We start from the raw sequence: 22,634 nt of genomic DNA, 5'->3' as shown, positions 1-22,634 counted from the left end.
TCAATAATAACATCTCCCATTTATCTAGTGCTTTAAGGGTTAGAAAGTAGAATTCTGTCCTTCTTTATGGTAGGGGGAAGTAGCCTTGGACCAGCAAGCACCTAGCACCTTCAGAATACTGTGAGATCAATGCTGGACTGAACACTGCATTAAGGGAGTGATTTGTTCAGAAAGCAGAAGACTTATCCTGTAACTTTGCCACGTGTAGCATCTGCCCTCCACCTACCACCCACCTCCCTATGACGGGAACCTAGTTATTATTGGCCCTTGGAGAAAAGAATGAAAAGTAGGTAGAAGGTATGGATGGTGAGGATCATATTTGTGTTTAGGTGAAACTGCAGATAAGGCCCACAATCACAATAATTGAATAGTTCACATTTTTCTTGTTTTGAAAGGTTTAAAAACATTTTACTCACAATCCTGTGTAGGAGTTATAGTTAATGCAAGTGTTAATATCCCATACTTGGAACATGGGAAGCACTTAACCAGTGCTTATTATTTGATTATCTTAGTTTTCACATTTGAGTTAACTGAGACCTATCAATCCGAGGAAGGTTTATCTATCTGAGAATTTCGAATTTGAACTCAGGTCTTCTAGTTTCCAAGACCCATTCCTACTAACTTATGCTGTCTCCTTGAAATCCTCTATTTCTTATGTGTGGCTGCCAGGAATCCTCACCTCTGCCCTCAGGAGAGTCCTTACTAGAGCCTAAATATTCCCTAGGATGAGCGGTAGGTCTGGAGCCAGTATCATGACTATAGTTCCCTGTCAACTTGTGAGGCTTGTGCCACTTCAGCTTTTATCTTTCTTTGGCTCTGTTCCACCTGGGGGAGGAGGCAACCAGGCAACAACTTTGGCATTCAGGTGTCTCCTTTTGCAGCCACGCCCAGAGCTTGGAGCTGATTTCTATCCTCCAAAGATGTGTGGTAGGGGAGAAGGACCTGGGAAACTTGGATTTTTTGAGTTCTAGTACTTCCTTCTGGGGGATTTCTGCCTCAATATCCTTTCAAGGTGACTGTTAACTGCAGCACTCCTTTTCATGAGCTGACCGGAGATAACCATGGAAGGAAAATCAGAAATATCAGTGTTCTTGCTTTCCACCTTCAATGGTTGGAGAGTGGAGTCCCTGTTTCTCTCTAGTTATAAAGAGAGGGTACATTGTTGACCTTTCTAATCTTTATAGTCCCTGGAAAGATTTTTAGCCATGTCTCTTATTATGACTGTTAGAACCCTTCTTTTTCTATAATATTACTATAAATGAAGCTACAAGCCAATAATGGGACATTAACTTAGGGACTTGATCCCTAGAGGGAGAAGAATGAACTGCCTGAAGGAGCACCTCTGTATTTCTTCCCCTGTAGACTGAGGGGCAGCCTCCTTAGCAGGCAGCTGTATCTGAGCCGGTTAGCCTGCTCCAAACCCAAACCCGTCTGTCTGCTTCCCATCCCACGCCTGTCAGGCCACTGTTGGAGAACGGTAATTCTACAGGTGATGACGTTTCACTCCCTTAGAACCCCACAGCCCCAGAAACCTGGCTCCAGTGAGTGACCCTGCATGGCTCCTGTGTCCTCTGTGTTGGCTGAGGGGGATGCTTGTGGCTCATGGGGACTCCTAGGGAAGGGGAGTTTGAATGGTAAGCCAGTAGCATTTTGTTAACTCTGAGCCCAGAGTTAATAAACACAGCCCTCCCTGAATCTGCTCTGTGCCATCCTCTGCATTGCTATAAAGGATGACTGTGTGTGTAATAGGTGTTCAAATACCAGTCTCTTACAGTTCAGTTTCTGTTTCCCAATCTCTAAAACTGAAGAATTGGAGTAATAAAAAGAAGCATTACATACACACAGTGTCCTCTGTCTCTCTGTCTGTCTCTCTCTCTCTCTCTCTCTCTCTCTCTCCTCTCTCTCTTTGGTTTGTCCCCTTCCTCCCCAACAAGTTGCTGGACTGGACAGATCTCATAGCAGAGGGTAGTAGGAAGATGAAAGAAGGATGGAAGGATTCAGCCATAAGTGTGGGGTTTGGAACTTAGAAATCTTGAAGGGTAGGCCCGATACTATGAGTGGAGTGTGTAGGCTAGGATTTTAAATGCATCTGAGGGATGTCAGTCAAAGAGCATTTATGAAGCATTTATTTTGTGCCAGTCATGCCGAGTGCTAGGGATGTAAAAAGTGAGGGGGAAATATGGCCCCTAAGAAGTTCATGTTTTAATAGGGAAAATAAATTAGAATGCAACATAAATACACACACATAATATAAATGGGAGGTAGGCACTGGAGATGGAAAGGGGTTAGGGAAGAGAACTTGGGACTCTGTCTCCCCAGAAGATATATTTTTGAGCTGAGTCCTGAAGGAAGCTGAGAGAGAGAGAGGGTGTTTTAGGCATGGGAGGACCAGAGTGTCCTGTAGGGAATACAAAGGTTAGTGTTACATATAGTAAGGACATGGAAAGGGCAAGGTTGTGAAGGCCTTTAAATGCTGATCAGATTGTAACAATATGTAAATAGATACCATTTATACAGTGCTTTAAAGTTGCATTATATTTATTGCCTTGTTTTGTCCTCCCACCAATCTAGTGAAGTGGGTACTGTTATTATCCCCATGGTATAGAAGAGGTAATTGAGGCTGAGGGAGGTTATTCGAACTCTGGTCTTTGGGATTTCAAGTCCTGAACTAAGAGTTCGTCTTTTATTCCACAGGAGAGGAGTCATGTGAGAGATGATTGATTGTAATTTCAAGAGAGCTATATGTGATCTTTATGCACTACTAGTGTTTGGTCCTCTGCATTCTCTATCCTGTCAAGATTCCCAATTTTCTCTGTTATTAATTGTGATCCGTTAATTTACCATTGGGGAGAAAGAGAAAGAAACTGCGTAGTTGAAATGTATGTTAAAGCTAGTTAGTATTATTCTCCTTGTTGGGTTGTTAGCTTTTGGTGATGGATATGTTAGAGGTGACTAAATTTAAAAACAATAACATTCAGCCATCTAAGATAGAACCTCCTACAATTCATTTTTGTCATCATTTTCTTTAAAATGCATTTATTCATTTTTGAAATTTAGTATTTTATTTTCCCCCAGTTACACATAAAAACATTTTTCAACATTCATTTTAAAAATTGAATCCCAAATTCTCTCCCTCCCTCCTCACCCCCCCCCTTATTGAGAAGACAAGCAATTTGACATAGGTTATACATAGGTATTCAAACAGCATTTATTTCTAAATTGGATATCAGTTAATTTTTAAATTAGAAAAGACAAAAAAATGAACTCTGGAAGAATATTTTTATCAAAAAAAATTATTCCTAGTTAGTGCAATTATATTGTGTTTATGGTTTATAATATGTTTTTTTCACTGAAGCCTTTGAGAATTAGGTTATACAAAGCAAATACTGATATCCATTCATTGAGGAAAAAACTGAGTTTCAGAGGACTTGTCCAGAGTTTCACAACTAATAAGTTATAGAGCTGTTGTTCAAACCTAGTGTTAGATTTTCTAAATCCAAGACGAGGTCACTGTTGGCAGGTAGGTGGTACAGTGGAGAGAACAGTAGACCCAGAGTCAGAAAGACTTGAGTTCAAAACCTGAGCTGAAAGAACTCTGGGAGATGACTATGAACCATTACATAGAATTCCCAATCACTCTATTTTTGTCCGCCTGCATTTTTTATTTCCTTCATAGGTTAATTGTACATTATTTCAAAGTCCGATTCTTTTTGTGCAGCAAAATAACTGTATAGATATGTATACATATGTCGTATTTAATTTATACTTTAACATATTTTACATGTATTGGTCAACCTGCCATCTCCGGGAGGAGGTTGGAGGAAGGAAGGGAAAAATTGGAACAAAAGGTTTGGCAATTGTCAATGCTGTAAAATTATCCATGCATATATCTTGTAAATGAAAAGCTATGATAAAAATTAATCTAAAAAAAAGAAAAATAAAAAAGATCTGAGCTGAGACCTCAGCTCCTTATTAGGTACATATCTCGATTAAACCTCTGTCTACCTCAGTTTCTTCAACTGTAAAGTGGGGTTGATATTGTATCAGGTATGTCTTCCCTGCTGGGACCCAGACAACACCATCCTGAGAGTCCCCAGCCCCTTGGGACCTGCCCAAAAGGGGGATGTGCATCTGGACTTGTAGTCCAGGGAGAGGTCTGGACCTTGGAGGAGGAGCCTGGTATCTGCAATATTCCTAAGCTTACCACCCTTCCCCCCCCTCCCCCACTCCTCTTCCTTGACAATCCCTCTCTTCCCCCACTCCATTCTGAGGACTCTGGCCTCAACAATGGGCCTCTTGAGCCTGGACCTCAGGCTGGAAGGAGAGAGGAGGGCCCATGAGAGCCCATCTCTGCTGGAGCTAGCTTGGGGAGAGGAAGCAAGGTTTGGGGCATTCAGTAGTAACCCTTCTATCCTAGTAAATGGTAACTTGTAGATTTATGTCTGGGAGTGGCACATTACACATTTGTGTTTTGTCCCTAAGCCCCTTCTGAGTCCATAAGAAGTGTGGGCAGTTGCAGGGTGTCTGGGTTCTTGGTTGTTTAGCTGTTTCAGTTTTTTCTAGCTCTCTGTGACCCCATTTGGGATTTTGTTGGCAGAGACACTGTAGCGGTTTGCCAATTCCTTCTCCAGATCATTTTATAGATGGGGAAACTGAGGCAGACAGGGTGACGTGACTGGCCTGTGGTCAGCCAGCTAGTGGATGTCTGAGGTTGGATTTGAGCTCAGGAGGATGGGTTTTTCTGATTCTGGGTCTGGCACACTGGGCACTATGTCACACCCTACCTGCCCAAGATGCTGGGCTTCAGTATTCTTAGAAGTTATGTCTCCTCCCTGGCACCCACCCTTGATTTTCTGGGGGTAGGAAAGGTCTTTATTCTGAGTACCTCCATAGGTCTTGTCAGCGTGGTTAAGGGAATTACTAAGATTGTATATTCAGAATTGGATGGGATTTTTAATCCAACACCCTCATTTTACTGCTGAAGAAACTGAAGCTTGGAGGATAAGCAGCTCCTCTAAGGTCCCCTTAGAGAGTGACAGATGGAGTTTGAATTCAGGTTCTAAATAGAATTCAATTCTAAATATAAATTTTTCTCCCTCTATTCTACCCAGCTGGATCTTAATAGTTTTTTGAGTGGGCAGAGGGGCTCATTCCAGGAATTTTTTTAAGGTATTGAGAAATATTCCTCCTCCCCAAATATAAACAATGTGAATACTGTCTACAGGGTTATTAGAAACCTATAGCTGTAGGGTGTAGGTGATACAGTTTCAAATATCTTGTAAATGTGGGTGGCAGTTGTGAATTCTATTGGGGATTTTGTGTCCTAGGTGAGAGCTCCCTCCTATCTTCACCTTATTGGATCCTGCCCTTAGACTCCTGCCTACAGTGTCCTGTTTAGAGTGAAGAGGGGGACCTCTTGCTCTGGCTCAATCCTTTCTGTAGTATTCGAGCTTTTCCCCAGAATGAGACAAGTTGGGCAAATCTTTGCCTCTTCCACACCAACCCTTCATGAGGCCATTCACCAACTTATGTGTCCCAGCACAGTCTGGTAGCCGTGGTGGCAAGGGGCATTCTTCCTGTAACCATGGAGGAGGCTGAGAGAAAGCATCTGACCACTGATCTTGAATCAAATTGATTAGGGAACCATAAGAAATTTGTAATAGCCAAGGAGCTGTTATTAAGCTTGAAGTTAGGAAAATCAAGGATTGCATTGACATCCCCTAAAGGGCTTCGGCCCTCCTATCTTCCTGTCCCTGGAAGACTCCAGCTTTTCCAGATTAAAACGAAGAAGGTTGGGGGGGAGGGAATCCCTGAGGCCTACTGGATTTGATCCTGGTTAATCACTCTTTGCAGCTAGAACAATGGAAAAAATGCCAACAGCTTTCAGTGTAAAGGTAAATCTTCTCCCTCTCCTGTAATTGTTCACTTACTTTTGTAATGAAGTCTTATTGGAAGGGTATAGGACAAGTTCAGAGGCCCCTAGGCCTCTAGAGCTGGAAGGGATCTTAAAGCTTATCTGAGCTCACCCCCTCATTTTACAGATGAGGAAATTTGAGGTTTAAAGGGTGAGGCTTGCCCGATGTCATACCACTAGCAAGTGGTGGCAGGAAATTTGGACATAGATTTTCTGATTTGATGTTCTGTTCTCACCATAATATGTTGTCTCTGTGGATCTGTCTGCCACTTCCTCTTACTTTCCTCCAAATCATGTAAATTTTGTGATATATTGTGATGTTGGTTCTATATCAAACTTAGCAGGGAGGATCTGATGCAGAAGACTTTTGAGTTCTTTTGCTGCCCTGGGCTTTTTCTTCAAATATCCCACCCCCAATCGTTCATTATTTTGCATGTCTCCACCCCTATGTCGCTGTGTCTTTTGAGTTATAATGTCAGTGTTTGGGGCTCTTTGGGAGAACTGGGAGGAGTTCCCTCCTTGGCACTTGAAGTGAGGAGGAATCAGAATCAGAGGGACTTGATTATCCGGAAGCCAGGTGTTCACCATCTGCAGGCTAACTGTTCTGAAACGCAGAGGGGGTGAGTGCCAGAGGTATGGATTTGGATAATTATGTTGTGAAGGAGGGAAGGCTCTCCTAATATTTTTAGTTCTTAACTAGGGATCTGTTCCAGACTTGGGAACATTTGTTGTTCTTCAAGGCCCAGTGAAGAGCCTTGAAGGAGGTAGAAATTAGACCAGTTTATAGGTTGGCATATATTCCCTAAATTATGGTAGGTTGTTTTGAAAAATCCTCATGTCCGGAAATTGCATAGCTAGTGTACTCCTCTGTGGATTTGTTACTTGAATACTGCTTCGGGATGTGTGGGGGTGGGGAGGTGGGCCCAGATCCCAGTCAAAGTCACTCCTTTTCTAGGGAGTGTGGAACAAGTAGGGGGCTAGGTGTGAAAGGGGAGGAGGGAAGCTGCTGTCACTTCTTGTGGGAGATCATTTGGATGCTGAAGACATCTTACAGTGAGGGCTGGTGAATTGGTTATAGTTACCACTTTCTCCCTGCAGAGGAGGAATGAGATAGGCCTGATTTCCTTCTACAAAGTAGGACTCCCTTGTAAACTGTCCTTGGAATAATTTCTTTATAAGCTGTTTTACTGTGGTATGAGAGGTACAAAGGTACAAAACTGTAGGCCTGAGCAGGAATGGAATCTGGGAGTACTGGGCACTCCACGTGCCATAAACCATCTCCCTCCATCCACTTGGCCTCGGGTTCCAAGATAAGGAGAGATGATTCCCAGTTTGATCATTCCTCAATAAGGCCTTCTCTGAGGTTTTCCCAGGAACACATATAGGATGAAACTTCCTTTGGGCAATAAGATGAAGGGGGAGGGAGGCAGGAGCTGATTGCCAGAGTAAATCTGGGCATTGCTCTTTTGTGTCACTCCAGAGTCCCAATCACAACCCTAAATACCTGGTGAGGAGTCAGTGGATGCTTCAGATGCCAGGGGAATGAGAGGGTGTGTACGAGTTGGTTTGGGGCCCTGGGGTATTTGGAGGAGGAGTCTCTAGAAGAGGACTTCTTGAATGCTGTAGTAGTCCTGGGGTTGGCCAGACTAGAGCCACTGCTTCTGGGGAAGCAGGTTGGAGCTATGCCGGGCAGAGGGGAGCCTTAGGTAGGCCGGAGTGGGAGTTCTCTCCCATTTCCCCTCCTCTTCCCCTTTCCCCTTTCTTTCCCTGTCTTCATCTCCACCCCCTTCTCCACTCCTCCCTACCTTCAATCTAGGTCCACGCCTTGGGGATGAATTCCTATTCTTCTGTCAAGTCCTTTGCTCCTAAGTAGGCTGGGACAATGGGTTCCCTATTGGGAAGTGGAAGCATTTGTCTTGGGACTTTTGTAAGGGGAGGAAGCTGGAAGAGGAACTGAGCTCCGGAGCCAAGTAGCACTCTTGAGGGTAGAAGATGGGGGCCTTGCTTCTCTGCTTAGGGGAGCACTGGCCCTTTGGAAAAAATCTCCTGGGACCCTCCTTGGAAGGTAGAAAGCCTTGTGAGTAAGATAAACTGAGGTATTCTGAATGAAATTCTAAGGGGTGTGGGAAGGAAAGGTCCAGCCCAGTGTCAGCCACTCTACTGCGCCAAACACATCTTGATAAGAAGAGGTGATCCATTGACGATTGATTCTAGGACCTTACCCTTGAGGGAGCAGAGATAGAACTGGAGACTCTCTTCATAGCAGATGATAGTTGGTGTCCCCAAGTCCAAAGCGAGCCTTTAGCCTCTGAAGATTTGGTGAGGTCTGAGATCCTTGCAGACTGGGGATTCTTTGTGAACCTGGGGAAAGGGGCTTTGGTTTTTGACCTGGCCTTAACCCTTTCTTGGCCAGCATGTCCATCTCTAGCACTGACTGAGAAACCCTTGGGTTGGGTACAAACTGGTAGTTTTTGGAGCCCAAAGTTGGGGACCCCTTTGCTGTAGAGGCATTAAATTGACTTTCCCCCTTCACTCCCCCCCCCCCAGATGCTTGATCCAGAGTAAATTTGTGCTTTGAGGGTTAGATTGGAATTGAAAGAAGCCGTGAGCGGTGAGTGGTAGGGACAAGGTGTGGGGATCCTGAGCTTAATGGATGGAGGTGAGGCTTCCTAGGGCAAGAGTTCTTCACCTATGATCCTTGGACAGATTTCAAGGGGTCTGTGAACTTGGCTTAGAGGAAAAGTTGCATCTTCATGTTTTGCTGATCATTAGTTTTCTCTGTTAATCAAGTGTTTTATTTTATGTATTAAAAATACATTCTTCTTAGAGGGATCTGTAGTTTTCTCCCACCTGTCAAAGGAACCTATGGCACACAGAAAGTCCCAGAGCGGTGCCCCCTTCAGGTCTCTGCCTTTTTCCTCTTCCTAAGCTTAGAGCAGGGGGAGGGCCTGCTGGTCTGGATGGGAGCATGAGCACTGCCGAAGCTGTGTCGCCAGCTGCCGGATGGAAGCTGGGAACGAGGTTAGGGGGAGGGGACAGACAGGACATCGAGGAAGCCAGCCGGCCTCCCCAGGTGGGCCCGCAACGGCCTCCTTCCCAGATGGGTGGTGGGATTTGGGGCCTGAAGGTGAGAGGGGGAAAGGAGGGAGGGAGAATGGCGGCCTTAAGCACTGCTCAGGGATGGGCCCTGAGAGCCCATGATGGGGTGTTTTTAGGGATAACCTTGGAGGTGCTTTGGGGAGGAAAGGTATGGGATTGGGGTCGGAGTCCTGCCTGCTGTGAAGATGCTACTGGCAGAAAGGGAAGGACGGGCCTGCCCAGCCCGTGGGTTTTAGACTCTCTTTTCTTCCCTGGCCCCAGTTGCCTGCTTCCCGGACTTTGGGACCCAAACCTTGCACCCTCCCTGCCATTTGGGCACCACTGAGGACAAGCCCACCTGTCCCTGGTTTGCTAATGTTGGGGAGGATTAGGAGATGCATCTGGGGGTGGAGGAGGGGAAGGAACGAGATAAATGGACTGAAGGGCTGGAGAGCCCTTTCCCTTTTCCCCTCATCCCCACCTTTTCCCCGGGGGCATGTGGGGAGCTGAGCGCCGGACACCGATGAGAAAGCTGCACTTTTGGGGCGCTGGTCAGGAGACTTGAGAATTTCAATGGGAAACGAGATAAGGGAGGCCGTTTGGGGGAGGGGAGCTCGGTGTTTCCTCACCTGCTGAGATCACCTAAGGGGTAATTGGTTGTGTCGTGCTGTAGCCCTCCCTCCGCTGGGGATGGATCGGGAACGAGGTCCCTCTCCGTCCTGAATAGATGCCTGGGGGTTAGCCGGGGAAAGCTGACTCCATGTCCCTTCTCCCTTTGGAGAATGCTGGCTTTTCTCCCAGAGCCTGCAGGGGGCAGCAGCCACTTGGAGAAAGTCAGTGTAAGTCTGGGCTTGAGGAAAATGGAGGCCAGGGCTTCCAGTGGGAATCTCGGGGGCCCTCGGCTCCCCTGAGCGGGGCTGGGGTTTCCAGCCCCGGGAAGGCCCAAGAAGGCGGCAGGGGAAGGCAGGGAGCCGGACCTAGGGTAGCATTAGGAAGCCAGGCTGGCTTCAGCTTTTGACCCAGCCTTAACCCTTTCTTGGTCAGCCTGTCCATCTCTCGCACTGACAGAGAAATCCCTTGGGTCAGGTACAAACTGGTAGTTTTTGGAGCCTGTTTTAAAAGTTGGGGACCCCTTTGTTGTGGAGGGATTAGGTGTGACTCTTCCCCTTCGCACCCCACCCCCAGATGCTTGATCCAGAGTAAATTTGGGCTTTGAGGGTTAGATTGGAACTGAAAGAAGCCGTGAGGGCTGAGTGGGGGGGACAAGGTATGGTGAACTTTCCTAAGGTGAATGGGGTTGTTGGAGCTGAGGGTGAGAGCCACAGAGAACTGTTGTCCCCCCCTTTGAGGGGCTCCCTCGGAGGAGAGCCCCCAAGATCTAAGGATCCAGCTCAGCAAACCTTTCCCCTCCCAGCCTCTCTGGTCCCCAGCTTTCCCCAGCCAGCTGTTGTCCCTTACAGCTGTTAGCCAGCTGGGCTGGAACAAGGGAGTTGTGTGTTCCATTCAAATGGGGCTCCCTGGGTCTGGCCAAGGCAGGGGGGGGAATTCTTCCTGCAGCTGTCAGGTGTGTCTAGAGAGAGCTGAGTTGGGGTTGGAAGCATCCCAAAGCTGCAGTGGGGAAGGGGACAGGCAGAATTGAGAAGGCAACCAGAAACCTGCAGGTGTTTGTCCCTGACGCTATGGGGGTGGGGGACAGGGAAATGGCAGAAGTCTTCAGGCAGGGAATTTGTGGTAGGGGAAGGAGGATGAGGGAGTCTAGCTGTTGAGAACTGAAGACAGGGTTTCCCATTTGAGGTGGGGAAGGAGAAGTCCCTTTGTTTCCCCACCCCCACCTCATCTCTTGACTGGGCTGTCCCAGCCCTGCCTCCTGGCTGGCCGCCAACCCCCTATTTCCGTCAGGCACCAGGGCAACGGGGACACATGGAGCCTGAGCCAGGAGCTATACAGCTAAGTTTAGGGGAATAGAAGGGTCTCTGAGGAGTTTGCCTTAAGGGAAGAGGCTATTACCTGAATCTTGGAGCCTGAGAAAGGGGCAGTGAAGTTCTCTGCCTCAGGGCTAGTCAACCACTGAACTGAAAGATTCAGTTTCTTTGGGAACCCTTCCTTTCTCTCCTTCCCTCCCCCCACTTTGCCCCACCCTCATCTAAGAGGTTGTCTGGAAGAGTGGGGGCTGGGATGGGAAGCTTGAGACAGGGGGCCTTGTGTACAGTGAGAGAGGGAGGGGGGGCATGGGTGACTGGGAAATCCAGAGGAAGCACACACTCTCTTCCCCCACCCCCTCACCCCCATTCTCACTGCCCTCTTGGCTACAGTTCAGAGAGGTCTTTTCTCAGCCAATGCCAGAGCTACTCAGCCTGGGAGGAGTGGGAGAGACAGACCCAGAGACAGCCTGAGCAGGACAGCCAGCTGACCAGCCCTGTTCTCCAGACAGCTCTGAAAGCTTCCAGAAGCAGGAACGGGGAAGGAAAGCAGTGGACCCTCCCTCCTGTGAAGTAGCTTTTGGAAAGTGGGAATGCTGGGGGCTCTTGAAGGACAACCCCTAGTTACTTTGTCTTTGGTGGAGAGCCCTGGGTTTGGGGGCCACGAAACTCCCACATCTTGTAGCTTTTATCAGCTCAGGATCCTGTAGTCCCAGTGACCTCACATAGCTCTTGGCTTTTTGAGGGTGAGGGGTTTAGCACCAGCTTCAGAGATGCTTCGACGACTCCCTGGTCTGGAGTTTTCCTTCCCTTTCCTGACTCGACTTCGACTACGTCTTTACACTGTGAGTAGGGGGACAACAGGGGAAATGGAAGCACAGACCCCAATAGTACATATACATATATAGCCTTTGAGCAGTGGCAAATAGAAAGGACTTGGGAATTTTAGGTTCTAGTGTCAATTTTGTGGGGAAATGGGGACTCTAATCTGAAGGGTTTCTGGCTTCCAAATCCCTTTTTTCCTAACCTCTCTAGTACTGGTTTTCCTCAATGGTTATAGGGAGTTAGGATGGAGAGTGTTATTAAGAAGATGTAATAGGGGTGTGTGTGTGTGTGTGTGTGTGTGTGTATAAACATGTTTTACATGAAGATATATATATATATATATATATATATATATATATATATATATATATATATATATATATATATATGTATATCTCAACACAAACCCTTTTTTATCCTAGAGTTCCATTCCCTTTCTTCTCCATCTCTCCATACAAGTTCCTCAGTGGAGGCTGAGAAGTCATTCTGGGCTCTCTTGTGCTGCCCTCCTAGCTTCATCTCATGAGCCTTGACCTGTTTTCCTGTAAGACTTCCTTCAGCCTTCTGCAAGAGGCTTTCCCAGGTTTCCCCCCTGCTGCCAGGGTTTTTTGGAGGTTACCTTCTGCCTATATGAACCACCTAGCTGCCTTCATCTTCTGCCAACTCTGTATCATCTTAAAAGTATGTTGTTGCCTGTGCAACATTGTCTCCCTGTTAGAAAGTGAGCTCTTTGGTGGGTGGGGTTGGTGGTCTCTGCCTTTCTTTGTATCCCAGAGATTAGTATAGTGTCTTTTACATAGTAACTGATTAATAAATGCTTGTTGATTGACTGATTGAAAGGAGTATCTCCTTTGGCTTCTGACCAAGTCTTTGTAGCCTTTCTTAGCAGCTGCTGTCCTCCCCGCTTCTTGCCTCCATCCCCAAAGAGAACTACATTGTCAGGGACTGTGGGAAAGGGGAGGTGGCAAGCTCAGGAGGGCTTTGCTGTTCCAGCTGGGACAGAGGAGGGGTGCTGTTTCTGTTAGCAGCTGGGAACATGGCAAACTGAGAGATAGAGCCGGACCAGGGGAGTCCAGCTCTTCCCTAATAGCTTTGCTATAAGAAACAGACCATGATAGTGGGAACGCTGGCCAGCGTGGAATCAAAGAGTTTCAAAGCTGAGAGTTAGTGATTGTCTAGTCAATGCCCAGATCTTAGAGGCGGAAACTGCAGATTATACTTGGAAATGAAGTGATTCTTCTTATATTTTATTGGTACCATTTGTTCTTTTATATAAACCATTTCCCTACATAGTGACCTCTCCCCTCTCTGGAATAAAGAAAAACAATTAAGCAAAGCAACACTCCACCCCACTAGTGTTGCCATTCTCAGACTAAAAGAAGTATATTTTATCTCTTCTCTGAATCCAAGGTGGACTGTAGCAGTGAATCTGAATTCAGCCGCCTTTTAGTGGTTTTCTTTTTAGTATTGTATAATTAGTTTATTTAATGTGGCTTAGCAATATAATTTAATATATAATAATTTAATATTACAATATAGTATATATAACATAATTTGCACATTTCTTTTCTAATCTAATATTTTGTATAATTAGTATTGTCTCTTATTTATGCTATCTTTGTTTTGGGTAGGGTCATGTAGGTCCTTCCATGGATCTAAGAGTTCTTTGTATTTCTTGCTTATTATCCAATAATTTTCCATTTTATTCATACATCATAATTCGTTCAGCTATTCTTCATTCAATGGATGTCCGATTTGTTTCCAAGGTTTGTTTTTTTTTTTTTTGCCATCACAAAAAGGGGTGCTGTGAAGATTTGGGCATGTGTGGGACCTTTCTTTCTTTTGGTCTCCTTTGGATGCTATGTCCAGTCATGATATGGCTGAATCAAAGAGCATAGACATGTTAAACTGACTTTTCCATCAATGGTACACATCAAATTAGTGGCACAACGGGGATGAGAATCCAAGTCTCTTTGTTGTTACTCCATTAGTATCATTTTAGAAATATTTGACATTTGGAGGAGAGGGAACAGTGTTAATAGGAAAGTTAAGAACTTTGGGGTCCAAGGCTGGTGGATGTGGGTTCAGGTTCATTCATAAGACCACAGAAATAATATGTTCTGCAACTAAAAAATGGATTTAAATTATAAACTGGACATGACTGTCCAGTGAGTTGATGCATGCAAAGTGCTTTGTAAACCTTAAAATGTTATACTAATGTCAGTGTTGTTGTTTTTGTTAGACAGCCAGAACTTGACCCAGTGGTCTAGTATTTTAATCTCAGATGGAGGCCAGGTGTTTCTTGCTGATATATGATGTCACTGATTGATTTTTATTTTATTTTTATTTTTTAATTTTATTTTAGTAGCCCTAATCATGCACAGGTCTTAGATAACTGTAGTAGAGGATCAAACTAGCCTCATTGTGTATAATATTGGCCTTTGGAATTCTCACCCTCTGGTGTGAGAAACTTCATTCTCAGGATAAGGTGGAAAAGAGACTTGAGGGAGTACAGCTCCTATGTAACAGAGAGCTAATTCTCCTCCCACTGAAAACCAGGGACTTGTTTCATTTCTTCTCTGGGAATCTGGAAAGATCCTTTGAATACTCAAGAAATGAGAAAACAGCCAGTCACTGCTCTTGCTTCCACAGGCTCCTGTCTTCCCAAGTTCTGTAAAGGGGGAAAGATGCTTGAGGAATTTAGAGACATGGTAGTTGGTTAGGGAGTTATCCCGCTCTAGGTGCTGGAATTGGGTTCTGTTGAGTCAGGGGCCCCTGAGGGGCCCTAGGAAGATAGGTAAAATTACTTCTGTAGCAGGGAAGAGAAAGGGCCCTTGTTTGCCTGTTCCTCTGAAAAGCTGTGGTGTCTGGGGATGTGAGGATGAGGGGTGACATGTACTGTCCATAAGGTGCTGCTGGGTCATTGAAAGAGCCAGAGTGAGTGGGGGGGGGGGAGGAGAGAATCCTTCCATTCTTCCCTGCTCCCTTTTCTTCTTGAGTTCTGATTCATTGGTCCTGATCCCTGTTTTTCTTCACCACAGAGACTGGAAGGAAGCAGTATGCAGGCAGAGGAGGGCACTGGTTGGTTGCTTGAGCTATTGGCTGAAGTACAGCTTCAGCAGTACTTCCTTCGCCTCCGAGATGACCTCAACATCACCCGCCTGTCCCATTTTGAGTATGTCAAGAATGAAGACCTGGAGAAGATTGGCATGGGCCGACCTGGTATGTAGGGACTCTCTTTTTCTTTTCTCTTCCCCCTTCCCCAGGCAATTGGGGTTAATTGACTTGCCCAGGGCCACATAGCTAAGAAGTATTAAGTGTTTGAGACCCTGACTTCAGGGCTGGTGCTCTCTCCACTGTGCCACCTAGCTGCTCCTGACTCTTTTTTTCTTGACAATGGTCTGTTTTCCATTCTGTGGTCACATTTCCCAAGTACTCTTTGCCCTCAGAACTCTGTTGTGAGAGTGTCTCAGGAAAACTGTCTATGATTGGGAACTCTGTTAGCACCCCCCACGAGAAACTAAGTTCCTAGCCTGCCTTAATTAGCCAGGCAATCAAGTAAAGAGTATAGTGAAGACAAAAGCAAAATTGCCTGCCTTCAGGGTGCTTACATGCTAATAAGAGATTAGAATGCTCCTTTCCAATTTCCAAGGCAATTTAGCCTTGCCACCACCCTGGTACAGGCCCCTGTCCCCTCCCATCTGGAATATTGCATAGCTTTCTGCCTCAGGTGTCTCCACATTCCTGTCCATGCTCTGCTCAGCTGTCATAGTAATCTTCCAAAGGTTCAGGTCATACCTTGTCCCCAAATCTCCCATTTGGTAAACTCCGATGACTCCCTCTTATCTCAGAGATCAAATATAAAATCTTCAGTTTGACTTTTAAAGCCCTTTGTAATTTGACCACTTCCTACCTTTCCTATTTTCTTACATTTTATTCTCTTATGTACTCCATGGTCCAGTGACAATGATCTCCTTGTTGTTCCTAGCATAGGACTCTCCATCTCCTTACTCCAGACATTTCTACTGGCTTTTTCCCATGTATGAATGCTCTTCCATCTCTCTTTATTTCCTGGGTTTCTTGATTTCCTTTAAGTCCCAGCTAAAATTCTACCTTGTATAGGACTCCTTTCTCCATCACTATAAAAATGCCCTTTGTTGATTATTGTCAACTTTATGCGTATCTTGTTTGTCCATAGTTGTTTTCTTGGTGTGTCTACTGTTACCTCATAAACCCTTCGGGACTGTTTTTTGCCTCTCTTTGTATCCCTGTTGCTGGCTCATGACAGGCTTTTCATAAATGCTCATTGACTTGGCTAGAAGAGATAGCCTAGTGACTTGAGATGTGGTCTTTACAGATTAAAAAAAAAGCACAAAATTTGAAAGTCTTTGGAGATTATGGCAACCAGCATATACTTATGGATCTCTGACTAAGTGTAACTGATTTATAGTAACCTTGAGTTAATAGGGTATCTCATCTAAGATGGCTAGAATCAGATCATGTGGTAGTTCTGGCTGCAGGAACAATCTCATTGTCACCCAAGAGAGGAGGAAGTTTTAGTGCTTAAATCATGTCCCATCAAGGGATCATCCAGCCTGCATTTCTTAGGGAAAGGAATCCATTTTCTCCCAAAGAAGCACATTCTACTCTGGGTCAGCTTTCCTTGTTAGGATGCTTTTCCCTTATTTCAAGTTGAAATGTGTCGCTCTGCAACCCTTTCTATCCCCTTGTTTTAGCTTTGTCGTCTTGGGCCAGTCAGATTGTATCCCTAATGCTTAGCACTGTGCCTGGCACATTGTTGAGGCGTTTTCAGTCGTGTCTGACCCTTTATGACCCAGTTTGGAGTTTTCTTGGCAAAGACACTGGAGTTATTTGTCATATCCTTTTCCAGCTCATTTTACAGAGGAGGAAACTGAGGCAAACAGGGTTAAATGACTTGACCAGGGTCATATAGCTAGGGAATAATCTGAGCTTAGATTTGAAGATGAATTTCCTGACTCAAGTCCTGATCTTGTATATGCTTTGCCACATAGTAGGTGCTCAGTAAATGTTTATTGGATTGATTTGAATGAAAGAGACTAAGTCTAAGCCCAGTTTCATATGAGAACCTTCTAGAGTTATTTCCCCAAGCTTGGTCCTTTTGTACTTAGTATGTGCCTAGTTGGTATTTGTTAATTGGTTGGTTTGTGGTGAATGTGCTTGCTTTGCAAAATTACAATCTCTGTATCAAGCATAAGTCTTGTCCAGGATGGGGTAGTCTTCTCAATTTAAAAATATATATATATGGTTTGTTTTTGCTTCAAACCTTCCTAAAGTTCATTAGCCTATTTCACATTCTATCTTTAAATATGATATAATCATGCCTTTCTTTAATTCAAACTCTTGGAGGGCTTCAGAGTCAGGGGTGTATGTGGTATGAGTGTGGTGTGATGGTTAAGGGGGTATGGGTGTCTAGGTATGTCTAGGGTTTGGGGAAGTGAGGAGTGAGGTCTTGTATTGGGGTTGATTCTCAGGCAGGAAATGAAAGGATAGCTAGTTGATAATCCTTCAATCTGACAGCAGCTCTCCCTGATTCTGGGGACAGGACATGTTGGTGGCATTCAGCCTGAGTGCCAAAGAAAATCAGTCCATGTGCTTTGCTTGGTATGTGTGCAGAGGGTGCTGAGCCCTTGCTGTAGATGATTGGGCTGAAGGTGTAGTGTCTTTATGATATTCCCCACAAGGGACATAAAAAAAAAATAGACTTCTAATTTAGCTGTTTGGGTCATTTTAAAAAAATGATTTGTTTCTTTGACTTAAAAGTGAAGTGAAATCTAAAACCTGATTAAACAGATTTACTTGACGTTACGTTATAAATATTAGTCATGTATTAATACTAGTGATTAAGAAGGGACCTTGGCTTCTAATTCTGTCTATTTTACTAGCTAACTGACTTTGACCAAATCACTTAATCTACTTATCTCCTATTCTTGGAGACACACATAGACATTCTTATTTTAATTGTTAGATTTTGATTTTACATAATTTTAGCATCTGAATATATTCCCTCTAACTGCTCTACCCACTGAGCCATGTATTGTAACAAAGGTTTTTAAAAGGAGTTTTAAAAAGCAGTTAAAAAAACAGTATCAACAGTGATAGTATATTCACTATTCCACACTTATGGTCTTTCACCTCTGCAGATTAGAAAGAAGGTGCATTACTTAGTCATTGTAATTTCAAAGTGTTTAGTTTCATCTTTTGGTCCTTTTTGTTCTATGTTGTTGCCTATTTTCCTCTTTTGTAAAATTATTGATGATTGTTCTTCCAGTATTCCCTTTGTTATTCTTATAGTACAAGACGGTTTCCAAGGGGAGGTCAGTGAGCTCCCTTACGGTGACTTCACAGCAGTCCTTGGCATGGGAATCTGTCTAGTCCTTGCCCATTCCTTCCCTTTACTGTTTTTTGGTTATGAATATCCCATTCTCTGGGATGCTATGCCTGAAGACTTTGCTCTAGGCAAGATGGAGAGGAGGGTTAGAGTCATTTTCCTCCTTATCTCCTGCCTCATCCCTTATAGTATACATGATACGCTCTTTGATGCTGGTGCTGATTCCTTGCAGGTCAGAGGCGGCTGTGGGAGGCTGTGAAAAGGAGAAAAGCAATGTGTAAGCGAAAGTCTTGGATGAGCAAGGTGAGTGCGATGAACTGTGGCAATGGAGGGGTTTGGATATGTAGGGGGAGGAGCAGAGTCCTCATTCTTTCTTCATCCCAATGGCGAGTCAGTGACTCTGGGTAGAAGATTTCTTGTGTACCTCATTCCCCCCGCCTCAATTCCAGAAACCTAGGCAGTTTTCAGTGTAATATTTTTCTTAAAAAAATAGCTTCTTTCCTTTTTTCCTTTTTTAGGTTTTTGTGCTTTCATTCTTCTTTAGTCCCTGGGGTGGCTTCTGCTGCCTTAAGCAAATGTATTCCCTTTAACTGCCTCCTCCCCATCTTTCCCCCTGCCCTGACCCCCAGCTGCCATCTCAGTTGAACTTAGAATTGATCTGTTCTTTGGACCTTTGCTTGTTGTCCTAAAAGACAGTGAGAAAGGAAATTTGTGTAGTCCTGTGTTCTGCTATTAGAAAAGTCCCTGGCCTACCCTCCATATATCTCTGTCCTGTGGCATTGGGGGAGCTTTTCCTGGATTTGGCAGCAGCAGTTTCCTGGATGGCCCTACAGCAAAGGACCCACTTGAGAGTCTGATAAGGGGCAGCTGCATCAGACCATGTGGTCTCCTTTGGTGGATGCTGCCCTGGCCCCCTGCCCAGACTGAAGGGAGAAGGAGGGGGTGGTGAGGAGAGAAATGAGAAGAATAGAGGAGAGAAGGTCATGTGAGAAGGGAAGTAGTACTGACTAATGAAAGAAGACAGAGCCTGAAAGTGAGGCAGGCTACTGTGCTTGGCTCTTAGAGTGGGCTGGCCTTAGTGCTGGTGCTTGCCAGTCTCAAGGAGGTCTCACTGGGCTAGTGTGGGATGGGAACTGGTGCTAGGATAACAGGGTGGGCTGCTTCTAAGGGGGGCAGTCTGAACTCTGAAGTGCACCAGCTGGGTACACATAAGCAAAGAGGGGTAACGAGAGTTCCGTTTTCTTGACAGTGTGAGTATATAATTTTCCCTTTACCCTCTTGCTTTCCTCCAGACATTTTTGACCTTCCTTTGCTTCTGTTCCTTAAGATAATTTTTTTTTTTTTTGGTGCTGTTTTCTGAGTCTGCTTCTCAGTTTCAAGATACTATTTCAACCTTAGTGTTTCAAACACTGCATTCTGCTACTCCTTCCCCCCCCGCCCCAACACTCACACTCCCAACCTCCCAAACTAAAATTATCTTCTCCCCTGGGAAGGACAGGGGACAGAGTGACTCCCTGGGGATGGGGCTGTAGATAGGCAGCACCAAGTGGCTATCAGAAGGAAGGAGCCAGAGCTAAAATTAGAAGGGGAGGTAGAGAGGGCCCCTCACTGCTGGAGAAGGGGTTAGGGTCAAGGGAGGCCCCTGCATCTTTCCTGGCTCTGATTCCATGCTGGGATGCCATAAACAAGTAGTTACAGTGTCTGTAAAGTGGCCAGGGAAGGATAGAAAACTGCTTTGGACTGCCTGGACAATTCCATTAACTCCCTTCCCCCTTCACGACCATGCCCCACTGGGACCCTAAATTTCCTAAGGACTCCTGTTCCTCCCAGCTCTAACCCAGAGCCAAACTTCTCTAGTCTAGAGCATGTTACTCTTGCTTCTAACTCCTTTTTTTCCTGTCCTCCAGGTGTTCAGTGGTAAGCGCTTAGATGCAGAATTCTCCACTCCCCAGTCACAGAATACCTTCAGAAAGACATCACCCATCTCGGGGGCTTCGGTGGGGGAGGGATCCCTGCAGAGTCTCACTTGTCTCATCGGGGAGAAAGACCTGAGCTTGTTTGAGAAGCTGGGAGATGGTTCCTTTGGAGTCGTACGCAGAGGAGAGTGGGACGCTCCCTCAGGGAAGAAGGTGAGCTGGACTTAATTTCTGGATTTCCTGAGCAGGTCAGAAAGGAGAGGAGGGGAATAATGACGGCAGAGGAGGATTCTTCTGGGGTCCATACACTTGGAGAGAAAAAATAAATTATATCTCTATTCCAATATAATTTGCTTCTTTTGTAATTCTGTGTATGTTATGTATTTAATAATGTTATTCTGAGAAACACGTAGGTTTCCAAATTGCAGAGAATTATACAAAAAAAAACAAAAAACCAAACCCTTAATCTCTGAATTAAAACAAATACCTTGGTTATACCCAGGGTCAAGAAGGGATAATGGGGTGGAAGCAAAGAACAGGTTTATCCCATAGTGACTCTCCCTTTCTCTGAAGACCATGTGTTTGTCTTTTTTTTGCTATATATACACTACTGGATTGGGGATAGAGAATAGGATTAAGGGGAAAGTCAAGAAGTGGAAGCTTTTGGGATTCATGCTGAGATTTAACTAGACTTGATTGATATTTAAACTTGAAGATTCTCCAAGAACTGAGTGTCAGACTCATGGCCAGTCATGCATGTTCATGGCCATTGCTTTCTCTGGAATCCACTTCTCAGCTCTTGTGATCTCTGTTCTGAACAGGTGAGCGTGGCTGTCAAATGCCTGAAGCCTGACGTGCTGAGCCAGCCTGAGGCCATGGATGATTTCATCCGGGAGGTCAATGCCATGCACTCCTTGGACCACCGGAACCTAATCCGACTCTATGGGGTAGTTCTTACTCCACCCATGAAAATGGTGAGTGGGGCCTGTGGGCAAGAGGGAGGAGGGAGGAGAAACACAGGCTACTGTCTTCTGTTAGCTTTCTTCCAGTCAGTCTTGCATGGCATCATCTTCCTTTCCTCCCTGCCCTCATTCTCTGCGTGAAGAAGCTCCCTCCTCTCCCTCTCCTCCCTCCCCCATGATAATGCTACAGATTTTATACCTTGGGGGTGGGGAGGACAAAGCAGAAAATTCTGACATTGATACCATCTTCCAGAAGAGTGTGGGGTTATTTATAACCAAAGGAGCCCAGATGGACTGTCGCCTCTGCTCACTGAATTTCGTGGTGTAACTCACACCCCTTTTTGAAGCCTCCATGGGAGGGCTGAGGCCTTAATTTTGCAAGCTTGGACTTTCTAATCTAAATCTCCCTGAACTTGCTGAACAAATATTTATTAAGCACCTACTGTCTGCCAGATATTATCGTAGGTTCTGAGGAAATAAGTAGAAAGGATGAATAATCTCTATGCTCAAGAAATTTATGTTCTAGTGAAGAAAACCTGAGAGGCCTAGGTAGGAAGGTCTGAGACTGAGGGGGTGAGCCAGGGGAAATGAGAGGCTTGGAGCTAAAAGGGACCTCAGGAGTCAGCTAGTCAGTCAACCAGCTGCTGGTTGATCTAGTCCCCCCTAGTCATTTTGTAGATGAGGAAACAAAGGCCCAGGTGTCAGGACCGTTTGAGGAGAGGAGACCACAGGGAGTCCTTGTGGCGTGCGGGTGAGGAGGGCTGAGACTGGCTCTGGGGCTGATGGCCAGCACTCTTTCCCTGACTCCCCTCGCCCTTGCTCCTCTGCTTCTCCAGGTTACCGAGCTGGCCCCGCTGGGATCTCTGCTGGACCGTCTGCGCAAACACCAGGGTCACTTCCTGCTGGGCACTCTGAGCCGCTATGCCGTGCAAGTGGCTGAGGGGATGGGCTACTTGGAGGCCAAACGCTTCATCCACCGAGACCTGGCCGCCCGGAACCTGCTGCTGGCCACTCGAGACCTGGTCAAAATCGGGGACTTTGGGCTGATGAGGGCTCTGCCCCAAAATGATGACCACTATGTCATGCAAGAGCATCGAAAGGTTCCCTTTGCCTGGTGAGGGAGGGAGCGGGGCCCACGGCTCTCATTTGTGCTTCCCCCTTGCTGGGCCCTTTGCTGTTCACCCATTATAGCCCATGGTCCTACTTAGTTTGGTGCCTCTTTGAGACTGCCCTGCCTGCCTTTCTACACAGGCCAGTGGCATTGGAGATAAAGGGCTGGGCTTGGAATTAGTAAGACCTGAGTTAGAATTCTGCCTCAGATACAGACTAGCTGTGTGACTGTGGGCAAGCAGTTTCAGCTTCCTTATCTGTAAAATACAGATAATGATAGCACTTGCCACAAGAGATTGTTAAGCTCAAATGAGATAATGTACACATAGTACTTTGCTAAACTTAAAAGTATAATATAAATGCCAGCTATAAAAGTATTTTTATATTATATTTAATATATTAATATTTACATGGAGTATTATTATTTTTCCTCTTCACATGCCCTTTGCATGTGTCTACCCTGAATTGTCCTGATCTGATCCTAGTTCTGCCCATTTTTCCTAACCGAGGGAAACCATGTTCCCAAGAAATCATTTGCCC

At 45.4% G+C, this 22,634-nt stretch overlaps 1 protein-coding gene across 7 annotated transcripts in view; it reads left to right on the top strand.

Annotated features, from left to right (window-relative positions):
- Positions 1–22,634, top strand: part of TNK2 (tyrosine kinase non receptor 2) — a 41,383-nt gene that overhangs the window by 1,462 nt on the left and 17,287 nt on the right. For 2 of the 7 annotated variants that reach the window (XM_074301514.1, XM_074301520.1), the window contains exons 1-6: positions 11,232–11,756; positions 14,778–14,958; positions 18,339–18,409; positions 20,014–20,235; positions 20,844–20,996; positions 21,821–22,098. In XM_074301514.1, coding sequence (XP_074157615.1) covers positions 11,685–11,756; positions 14,778–14,958; positions 18,339–18,409; positions 20,014–20,235; positions 20,844–20,996; positions 21,821–22,098 — 977 coding nt within the window. In that variant the 5' untranslated portion in view covers positions 11,232–11,684. Of the gene's footprint in view, positions 1–6,893; positions 7,621–7,655; positions 7,992–11,230; positions 11,757–14,777; positions 14,959–18,338; positions 18,410–20,013; positions 20,236–20,843; positions 20,997–21,820; positions 22,099–22,634 lie in introns of those variants that run through there. The other 5 variants (XM_074301518.1, XM_074301515.1, XM_074301517.1 and 2 more) reach the window with 4 other exon arrangements.

Source organism: Sminthopsis crassicaudata, chromosome 3 (genome assembly GCF_048593235.1).
Source record: "Sminthopsis crassicaudata isolate SCR6 chromosome 3, ASM4859323v1, whole genome shotgun sequence".
Lineage (NCBI taxonomy): Eukaryota > Metazoa > Chordata > Mammalia > Dasyuromorphia > Dasyuridae > Sminthopsis > Sminthopsis crassicaudata.
This window is presented reverse-complemented; position numbering and strand designations above follow the sequence as displayed.